General features: G+C 39.2%; 1 protein-coding gene across 1 annotated transcript in view; it reads left to right on the top strand.

Moving 5' to 3' along the window:
• The window catches only part of LRRC1 (leucine rich repeat containing 1), a 178,818-nt gene extending 169,965 nt beyond the window's left edge, over positions 1 to 8,853 (top strand). The window contains exons 12-14 of the mRNA XM_006893133.1: positions 3,609 to 3,781; positions 5,898 to 6,034; positions 8,625 to 8,853. Of these exons, the coding sequence (XP_006893195.1) occupies positions 3,609 to 3,781; positions 5,898 to 6,034; positions 8,625 to 8,783 (469 nt within the window). The 3' untranslated portion in view covers positions 8,784 to 8,853. The remainder of the gene's footprint in view (positions 1 to 3,608; positions 3,782 to 5,897; positions 6,035 to 8,624) is intronic.
• Positions 8,854 to 11,463: the final 2,610 nt, after the last annotated feature.

Consider the following 11,463-nt stretch of genomic DNA (forward strand, 5'->3'; position numbering starts at 1 on the left):
TTCCCTTTTTACCCTACTGGAGAAGTTTTTGGATGTGCATAGGGATTTGAGTCTTAGAAGGTCCCATTCATCTATGTTATCTTCTCCTGGTTGTAGCCAAATGTAACCTTAAATTCTTGGGATACACAGAGTGTTTGGTTGTTTTTTAAATGAATTAGTAGATTAATATGAAGCATTGATTTTTCTTTCACTAAAGCACGTTGGTACCATTGGCATTTTGGGACAGATAATGCTTTTTGTGTGGGAAGGGTCAGTTGGTGCTGTCCTGCGCATTGTAGGGTGAGGCTTAGTAACAGCCCTTAGCCACGACCTTGTACTAGCATTTCTCTGTTAGTTGTACCAACCAAAAATGTCTCCAGATATTGCCAGATGTTCCCTGGGGACATAATTGCCCCCGTTCAGAAACCATTGCACTTTAAGTAAGCTTTAGTTAAGTACCAAGTATGTGGGATTTCTGACAAGTGGTCTTTGTGTGCCCTCTTTTACTACTGCTTGCAAGTGCAAATGGTTGCAGCCACACTGTCAGATCTTTGCGAAGCGCAAATGTAAAGCCAATCTATAGGTGTCACATTACAATTTTTAGAGTCCTTTTATATATACCATGTTTTAAACAGAAAACAACTTGGCATGGTAGGAATCTTAGGTGGAAGCTTCCAGAAATTGAAAGATGAACGTTTACATTGGAAAACGTAATCTCTGCAGAGGAAGCAGAGGGAGTGCATGGCCATGATTCTTTTTAAAAAATTCTTTATATGCACCTTAAACTCTTCCATAACCCCGGTATATCTTTTCCTGTCCTCCTCATTATCCAGGTGTTTTTGAAAATAGTTAACCTCGAGACTCTATAGGCTTATTTATGAGTCAGAATTACTTGATAACAGTGTTTGTTTGCTTTTAAGAACTCATCCCTGTCAAGAAAGCTGTTAGCATTGAGGTAGTAAGAACATCATAATTTTAGGTCTTTCCTCAAGTAGACTTGCTTGTATTTCTCTGTAAAACCTCCTTGTATAAGAATTAATAGTGTGGAGGGGAAAAAAAAGAATTAATGTGTTCAATGCTTAGCTGAACTATTCTTCCCTTGTCTGTCCTTTAGCCTGAAGCTCCTAACGGGAGAGGTTATCCAGAAAGGAAACAGAAATGTCATGAAAAATCTATTCCCCAGGGATTTCTGGAGGCATAGTCCATACAATTGTGCTAATCCAGAGGTGGTTTGAATCCAGCAGCAACTGCAAAGGAGAAAAATGGGCGAACATCTGTGCTATTTACAGTCTTGAATTCCACCAACAGGGTAGCTGTGAGCTCATTCTGACTTAAATGGCAATGAGAGAGAATAAATCTGGATGGTAATGAGAGAGAAAAAGAAGCACTGGTGGCTCTGTGGTAGAATTCTTCTCTGCCATGCAGGAGACCTGGCTTCAGTTCCCAGCCAGTGCACCTTCATGGGCAGCCACTACTTGTCTGTTAATAGAATTTTACCTGGTGGTTACTATAAGGCTGCAAAGGGGGTTGAACAAATTATGGATTTTTCTATATTGTATTTTAAAAAAGAAAAACAACAACAAAACAACCAAACTGAAATTCATTGCTGCCGAGTCAGAACTGACTTATAGCTGACCTTCCAGTGAGTTTTCAGAGGCTATAAATTACACAGAAGGAGATAGCTCATCTTTTTACCCAGGAAGCTGCTCCTACCTCTCCAAAGCACTGAAGAGCAAAGATGTCAGTCTGGAGACTAAGGTGCACCTGATCCAAGCCATAATCTTCAAAATTGCTTGCTATGCATGAGAGAGCAGGACAATGACTAGAGATAGAGAGAGAATTGATGCCTTTGAGCTGTGGTGCTGGAGAAGAGTATTGAATATACCATGGTCTGCCATGAACATCCTAGAGAGGGTGAAGCCAGCCTGATCGTTGGAGGCAAGGATTCTGAGGCTTTGTCTGACATACTTTGGACATGTTGCAAGAAGGGTCCATTCCTTGGAGAGGGATGTCATGCTTGGGAGGGTGAAGGGAGAAAGGAGAGGGAGACCGTCGATGAGATGGGTTGATACAGTGACTGGGGTAATGAAGGTAGGTGTGTTGGAGACAGTGAAGTTGGCACAGGATAGATCAGGCTTCAGGGCTGTTGTACATAGGATCACTGTGAGTCGCAAGTGCCTCGACGGCACATAACAACCACCACCACCATCTTTGGATTGACAGTATAACTCTCTACCACTGACCAGCAGATCTCTCAGTATTATTTCAGTGATAAAACTACAGGTGATGTAAATCTGTCCCTTTAATAGTGTTATATAATTCTATAGCAAGAGTAGGAGTGGCATCCACTTCCTAAACAACATGACTCTGAAAACCCTATGAACTGTGAGAAACAACGATAGTTATGAAAAGGCTTCAGGTCTTTTGTTCTTAGGGTTGTTAATTGGATGGCAATTAACAACAACATAGCAACAAAAGCAATGGAAAAATCACCCTTATTTCTTAAAAAAAAAAAGTGCTGAACAAGTTGCAATAATGCTTTCAGGCTAAGTCAGCCTAGCGATCAAATTGCCAAAATTCATCAAAGAAAACCCTTTAGATAACAGCATCAGAACGATGATTCTACCCTGCCTTTTTGGGTCCCTGTTGAATCTGTCCTCTTCACATGCACACCCAGACTTCTGACCAGGAAAATGTGCTATCCTAGTGATTTCTATCCTTTCCCTTTTCTGCTCTGTCCTCCCTTTCCAATTATCTTTCTGGATATTTATAAATTTTATTAGTTATCCTTCTATTATTGTTACTATGTGAGTGAGTTAGTTCAGTCAGCATAATGCTCTCTACACTTTCACGTCATATAGTATTTTACAGAATAATTGTTCCTTGTTGCATAGTATTCCACTGTGTAAATGTACCTCAACTGTTTTTCTAAATGACTGTTTCCTTTTTCTTGCTATTAGGAATAGCACTGCTATGAACATAGGTGTGCATGTCTCTGTTTGTGTCCCAGTTGTAATTTCCTTGGATTATATTCATAGCAGTGAAATATCTGGGTTATAGGGAATGTCTGTTCAGCTTTTGGAATGCCAAAATGCCTTTCAGAATGGTTGTCCCATTTGACAGTCCCATCAGCAGTGCATGGCAGTTCCAATCTCTCTACATCCTCTGAAACATTTATTACTTGCTGTCTTGTTAAACTCTGCTGCTGCTGCTGGGATGAGATGGTATCTCATTGTTTTGATTCACATCTCTGATTTCCAGTGATTTTGAGCCTTTCTTTTAGCCATCTTACTGTCTTCCTTTGTGAAGAGCCTTTTCATATCGTTTCCCCTATTTTGTTATTGGGTTATCATTCTTATTTCCTGTGGGGCCCCTGGCAATCAAATTTCTAAAATAGACCCAAGAAAACGCTTTGAGTTACAGTGTCACTACAGTGATCTATTGTGCATGAGTCCATCATAAGTTGTGGCTGACTTTGGCTCAACTAACAAGAAGGGTAGTTATAAATATAACTTTTTTATGCACTCACACAATGTTAGGAAATTGTTTTGAAAATTTTCCCCAGCTTTTACTGACATAGATTAGTTACAACATTTGAGGTCATGGTATTTCCTTTTGTTTTACATTAGGTTGATGCACCTGCCTCTGTCCTTGACTACCTTGAAGCTGAAGGCTCTCTGGTTATCGGACAACCAGTCCCAGCCTCTGCTCACATTCCAGACAGACACCGATGGCTCCACAGGAGAGAAGATTTTAACCTGTGTCTTACTTCCTCAGCTGCCTTCTGAACCTCCTTACCAAGGTGAGCTCCATGTAATTGGACGATAATCATGTGGTCTCAAGACCACAGTAGGGACTGATGTCTGGTCCACGGAGTTACTTACTCCCACATGTGACTGCAATGGCATTTCATTTGGTCTGTTCTTAGAGCTGCCCCAGTGGGGTCACTGGACAACCTGGGGGCAGAGTCTTCCTGCTGCTGCATCTTTGTGAAAGCAGTGCCCCCTACTCCTGTTTATCATGTCTGAAATTCTCTAAATAGCCCTTTAGATTTTTGTTAAGGCTAAAAGCAAAAATGTTCCTTAGAAAGGTAACAGTTGTTGTTGTTACATACTACTGAGTCAGAGCCAATCCATAGCTGACCCTCTGGCAGGTTTTCAGAGGCAGTAAATCACATGGGAGGAGACTGTTCATCTGTCTCCAGCGGAGCAGCTGGTAGATTCAAACCACATGCATTTGGACTGGCAGTGCAATTTCTCACCTCTAAGTCACTGTAGAAAGACAGCAGAATGACTTAAAATCCACACTTACCATCTGAGGGTTAGTAGTTAAACTATCAGAATAACCACCACTGTTTCTAAGGCAACAAGATACTTTGAGTTACACTGTCTCTATTTTGTAAATTACATGTGGTTTTAAGAAAGAATCACACTAGTAGCAAAATGCTATTGTAATTCCTTTGCTTGAAAGCCAGCTTTGATAGAAGAGAAATGGAGTGTTCTTGGAGAATGGGAGCCCCATGTTGGAAAGACCTCCAAACTAACTTGCCAATCCCAGGTTTTTCTGATGAGCTTTTAATACTCTAAAAGGAAAAAAAGTACCCAGTCGTTTCAGTGATAAAATTCTCACCTTCTTTGAGGAAAACCTGGGTTCGGTTCACAAGCACTGCCTGTCGGTTCCCCTGTCTGTTCCTGATAGCTTTTGTGTTGCTGTGAAGCTGAACAGGGTACACCAGAGGTTTCAGACTATGATGGACTAGGAATAAAGGCCTAGCAATCAACTTCTAAAAGATGAGTCCATGAAAACTCTTTGGATCTCAGTAGTTCCTTCCCTCATAAACCAGTCATGTGGATGGGCAAGATCAGATGGTGTTGGTTCAGTTGAGCAGCGGGATGCCAGGAGTTAGAGACCTACTTAACAGCAGTCAACAACAGCCATAAAGAGTAACAGTGACAAACCACTGCTGTTAACAGATAACAGAGTCCTGTTGTGAGAATTGTTTACATTAGTGTATGTGAAAATGATTGAGGAAAAGGTTCTGAAAGTGATTTAAGATGTTCGTAAAGAAATCGTAAACATACACTTTAGATATTTTAAAACTATTCTCATGTGTCATTAACAAAAAGACACAACCCCACCCTAAGTCTTTTGCATTTCGGGGTAGTGTTTGTATTGTGGTAAAATACATTTCTAGGACAGAATGTTTGCCATGTTGACTACCTTTAAGTATGTAATCCAGGGCATTAGTTACACCTACAATGTCAGGCCACCATCACCAACTACATCTCCAAAATGTTTCTAGGCCTCTATACACAACCTTCCACTAAGAAAACCACTCTGCTGTTGAGTTAGTTTTAGCGCAGTAGTGACCCTGTGCTTGAAGCTGTTAAATCTTAAGGGAGCAGTTTGTCCATCTTCCCCCCTTGGAGCCATGAGTCAAGTTGACCCACCGGAGATGTGTGTGGGGGGGGGGTTTGGTTAGCAACACAAGTTGCAAAAGACTGCCCCTTTAAAACTAGCATAGGGGTTATTTTTTATTTTAAAACCAAGAGTTGGAAGTTGAAAGCATTCATTAGCCTTCCTTATTTCAGCTGTTATACCCCAGATTCTTCATACATATTCTAAGACCAGTTGCTCTTGAGTTAATTTAGATTCATGATAACTTCTTACTCACATAGAAACATGTTCCATAAGGTTTTCAATGGTAGATTTTTCTTTTCTAGAAGTAGATCTCCATGCCTGTTCGCCAGCGTACCTCTGGGGTAGATTTGAACTGTCAACCTCCAGACCACATTAAAAACAGTCACTTAAGGACTCACTTATTCAGTCGAGTTGGTCACCAGTCTGGGACACAGCTGTTGCCAAGCATGTGAACCAGAGTTCCCCACTCATGTGCACTTTGTCCTTTGTCCTGACAGAGAATCTGCCTCGCTGTGGTGCACTGGAGAACTTGGTAAACGATGTCTCGGATGAAACTTGGAATGAGAGTGCAGTCAACAGAGTCAGTGCAATCCGATTCTTGGATGGCGAAATAGATGAAGATGAAAATGAAACGGTATGGAGATGGAAATTTTTTATCCCCATGGAAGTTCAAATTTGAAAGCTTTCCAAATATTGAGAAGGGTACCTCCTCGGATTGCTTTTATTTTAAAATAGTATGGTTTCTGTTTTCCCTTCAGCATTTCAATTCCTTTAGAAGATAAAACTAAGTACTTTTAAATCTTAATTCACAACATATAAATATGGGAAGTGGGATCTTCGAGTTTTTGTTTGAATAATTTGTATTGTCCCTACACCCCTTTCTCTCTGTGGTATCTCTACCTCCTCACCCTTCACTGCTTTCTTAAGAGTAATTGTTGTTGTGTACCATCGAGTTGGAAATGACCTATAGCTGACCCTCTAGCAAGTTTTCAGAGGCAGTTAATCACATGGGAGGGGAGTGTCCATCTTTCTGCCACAGAACAACTAGTGGATTCAAACCTCAGTCCTTTGGGGTGGCAGTGCAACTCCTTACCACTTGGCCACCGGAAACTTTTTTGTTGTTGTTTGAATTCTCCTCATTTTTTACTATACATTGGGGGCGATTTCTGTTGCTGTCATTCACGTTTTGTCACATTTTGACTTAGCTTTTTGTACCAGGCTTGTCTGTCCTCCTCAGACCCGGTTAGCTATTTACCTCCGTGTGGAGTATGTGTGATTCTGGTGGGATGACTGAGGGGTCCTTTAGAAGTGAGGGACAGATTCAAAAATCTTTCCTGTCTTTACTTACATCTGGGCTTAATAGTATCTCTCAGCAATTGTCAGTAGAGTTTTGCTACTATAAACACCTCACCTTTGTTTTGTCTTAAACTTTGGGGGAAGGATGACTTCACCTAGAATCTGTGACAATTCTTTGCAATTTTCCTACAAGTTGACTCTGACTTCTTTTTTTTTTTCTTTTTATTAAGATTTATTATTAATTTCAGTGAAACTTTACAGAGACTTTGGATTTCCATTCATTCATTGTTGCACTTTTCTTCCCTCCCAACCCTCCCCTCTCCCCAGTACACTACCCTCTTGGAAAAGTAAAAGAAAGATTCTTTCATTGTTTTACAATACTTCCCCCCAGGTCCACTCCACTATGCAACCTTCGCTCTGGACTCCCATCATGACAAAAATACCTAATAATTTTTCCTCTTAAACAGTTTTTTCCCTCATCTGTTTCAATGCAGTATACATTATTTAACCCATCTTTCTCAGTCTCCCCCCAGCCCTGAGGTCAATCCTGTTTTACAACAGCGGCACCATGCAGTATTTGTTCTTTTGTGACTGAGATATTTTACTCAGTATAATGTCCTCCAGGGTCACCCATTTTGAATAATATTGCATGAGTTCCTTGTTTTTCAATGCAGCGTAGTAGTCCATTGTGTGACTATACCACAGCTTCTCTATCCATTCGTTTGTTGATGGGCACTTAGGTTGTTTCCAACTCCTTGCTATTGTGAACATATCCATGATGAACATGGGTGTGCAGACTCTGACTTCTTGAAGTCCTTGCGCTGAGATTTTCTTAAGGAGAACTAATGGGAGCAGCTGCTGCCTCCCATTTACATCCTGGCCTCTAGTTGTTGTCCTGGCTATCACAGAGGGAATCTGACTCTTGGCACTAGTCCAGCACAAAGTGTGAATTAGGGACAATAAAGCAACTTTACCATAAATGACTCTTAGTGCTTAGTCCTGTCTTGTTAGAGCCTAATTAGTTTGCCAGATACTTCACCACCTGAGTGATGCTCTTTTAGTATTTTGTGACCTTCATTTGGCTCTTCCTGAAATTCCTGGATGGGCTATTTAAAATTTAGACAAAAATTTTGGTTTTTTAAAGACTGTTGTAAAATGTTAAATAATAAGATTTTTTTTAAATTGCTCATACTTCGTAGTTTCATTCCCTGCTCCGTAGTCTGTAAGCAGTAGACCATAGACATAGCCATAGAACTAGACCATAGAAACAGTAGTACAAGAAGGAAAGAAGACCTTCTCTCTCTCAGCTTCCCTTTTGTTTTAACTCCTGAGCCTCAAAGGCTAAGAGAAACCAGACTACTTTTGGGGTTATAGTAGAGCATTATAGTGATAGTCTTCTTCTTTACTATATATATTTTTTTAAATTTTTTTTTTTTACTGTTCATGAAACTTAGTTTTTATCTCAAAATTAATCTTATTTTTAAAACCAAAACTAAAATATCTGCCCCTGAGTGGATTCTGTCTCCTGGGGACCCTGTAGTACAGGGAAGAACCATCCCAGAGGGTCTAAAGCTGTAATCTTTACAGAAGTAGATGATTATGTTTTTCTCAGAGAAGGAGCAAATGATGGGTTTGAACTACTGACTTTCCTGTTTGCTGTCAAATGCTTAAATACTGCAGCATTCGGGCTCACTTGTTGTATTTTTTAAAAATACATTATTTTGAGGTATATGAAATGCTTTTTTATCTTCCATTTATTACTGATAAGCAGTTGGTAAATGCACCTAGCTCCAAAGAAAGCTTTTCACCCACTTTAACTCATAATCTCTAAGGAGGAGCTTTGCACTGGAATGCTAATACCTCACAGCTGCATGTTTGAAAGAGGAAGGGGATAAAACCAAAACACTCACTCCACTGTTTTCTTCCAGAGAACACTTCTAAGGCGAGCCACTCCACACCCAGGGGAGTTAAAGAACATGAAAAAGGCAGTGGAGAATTTACGGAATGGCATGAATGCTGCTAAAGGACTGGATTCCAACAAAAATGAGGTCAACCATGTCATTGACCGAGTGACCACGTCTGTGTAGACTTGTACCTCCAAATTTTACCTCCTGTGTCTTCCCCTGCTGTGGAGATGTTCCAGTTGCTTCCAGGAGCTTCACAAGGTCCTCTGTCTTAACCAGAACCGAGCACATCATCTCTGCAAATGGCATGTCGGGATGCTGCTGTGTCAAGGAAGTGCCTTACTCGAATCCGTCACCCGTATATGCACCAGTGAACTCCGAGCCTGTGTGCTTTTGATTGGTTATTGTTTTTTAACTTTCAGCTGTTTATAATAAGTAGAATACACTACTGTAAACATTTGACCTTTGTTGTTGTCTTATGTTGGGAAAGAAAGAGCAGGAAGGGGAATTTTTAACCTTGTTTTCCTTCCATCAGTGCTGGAACATTTTGGACCCAAGTTCCCTTGGACCTACTGATGAGAGATAGTTTTATGTGTAGAGGCATAAACTGATACTTTTTAATTTTTTTCTTTTGGGGGGCAGCTCAGAAGGTGTAAATTTTAAAAATTTTGTATAGGTATTTCATAACAAAAAAAATGTATGGTTTTTTTTTTTTTATTTTATCATGGAAACGGTGTCTATTTTAGTATTTGTGCAGGGAAAAAAAAATTACAGTCCTAAAGTATTTGTTTTAATTTGAACCATCCACTGTGCCTTACTGTAACCTGTGTCATGTCCAGCTATAAACAGCGACGTTCATGAGCAGCGAGTGAATGGAGAGTAGGAATGTGGTACTTTTAAAGCAGTGTTGTATTTTAATTAGGAATCTATCTACCTGGTAGATTTGTTTTCAACCAAAAAGAATGACCATTGATTTTTAAATTTTATCAATTGATTGTTTTTCTTTTGGAAAGTTGAACCAAAGGATTAAACTACTTCTATGTCATTTCTTACACTTTAGCTTTTCATGAGTAAGTTTCTTACAGTGGTTGCCGGGCCAGACCGCACCCACTCCAAAGTTATGTGCCATTTGTAAAATAAAATAGAGCAGAAGAAGCACAAAAAAGGAAAACTGATTCAGAAGTCCAGCAGGTAAACAAATTACGTACTGCAAAGGAAATGATTATTTTTACTGAAGAAAGCTTTAATAGTTTTATATTCAGATATAAAACCATAATAAAGCAAAATAACCTACAACGATAGTAGAAATGGTAGTATCTTTATAAGTGTAACTTTAATTTGTAAATAGAGTTTGAATCAAAGTGTAACAAAATATTGTTTCAAGATTTAATTTTAAATCTGCTAATTTAAGTGGTATGGGGTATGTTTTGGTGTGCTTCTGTTGGGTTTTGTTTTGTTTTTTTTTATGATGTGATAAAAGAAATGAAAAGTGCTAGTCACTATATGGTTGTCTAGGGAAATCTTGTCAATTTATTTTCCTCCATTAAATAAATTCAACCTGGACATTAAAAGTCAAACAGCTTTTTTAAATCAATTACTCTATATCTATAGGAATTCCAGGATGGCACAAAAAATTAGCATTCAACTACTAATCAAAGTATTGGTGATTCAGATCCACCCGTAGAGACCTCTGAAAGATCACAACCATTGCAAACAATATAAAGCAGTTCTATTTCCAACACATAGGGTAGCCCAAGCCTGAATCAACTTGGTAGCTGTTGGTATATGCATGTTCAAATGATGGTGGGTATCTATTTCCTTTGATAATGAGTTACTATCTGTTCAATAAGTTATTGGTCACTTTTGAGTTAACTTCAGAGAGCAGACACCAAAATTGTCTTCAACTTTGACTCAGTTTGGGTTGTAGATGTCTAGCTAATCAGACTCCTTAGAAGTCAATCTTAAAAAAAAAAAAAAAGAAGTCAATCTTAAGTTAATGCAATACAATATTTTTTCCTTCTGTACATTTACTTACTGGGTTCAGTGCTTTTTAGATTGTACTCTTATTTTTAAAACTATTAATTGAGTTGAAAGTTCATGGTACATAAACACATTTCACCCAGTCATTCAGTTTATACCTTGATCCCCAGAAAGCCTCTTTCCTTAACTGATGGATACTCATTTTTTTTTCTTCTTTTAAAGACTTGAGATATATTTCATCTTGTCCTAAGTTTGTGAAATGATGCCACTAACTAATTGGCTGATAAGCAAATTGGTTTTGTTTCAGGTAAATTATCTTGACAACAAAGAACAAATACAATGTGCATTGCAGTTTTTGTGTTACCGTTTACTACTCAATTGTGGGTTCAATGGATTAGAGATGGACAGGCATGTATGTGTGTTGTGTGTATTTGAATATTTTTTAGGAATTTTTTTACATAGTTGTTTTATCTTCTTCACACTCACCTTGTTATTTTTATTTTCGCGCGCGCGCGCGTGTGTGTATGTGTGTGTGTGTGGGGAAAAGTTCCTTTCATCATAATTGCTATGCTCTGCGGCACTGTGATGCTATTTAACTGTGATGCTGATACCAGACTTGGACTTGAAAGTGGAAATGGTGCCAGTCATACAAACCCAACTTGAAAACATACCAAACCACTCCAGCAAGGTCCCCCTTTAGTTGTGAAGAAAACTTTGTTAGGATACCTCTCTTAGAAGCCTAGTGCTGTAAGCTCCCGATAGACTTTTAGTGGAGAATGTTACGTAGCATTGTCAGGAGTTTGTACCCCTTGTTCTCACCTCCTCTCCGCAAGCCTGGCTCTTTTGTAGGAGAGGGGTACAAACTATGTCCCAACCATTCATC

The sequence above is a fragment of the Elephantulus edwardii genome, unplaced genomic scaffold (genome assembly GCF_000299155.1).
Source record: "Elephantulus edwardii isolate Elephantulus edwardi_28Jun2011 unplaced genomic scaffold, EleEdw1.0 scaffold00124, whole genome shotgun sequence".
NCBI classification, from domain to species: Eukaryota; Metazoa; Chordata; class Mammalia; order Macroscelidea; family Macroscelididae; genus Elephantulus; species Elephantulus edwardii.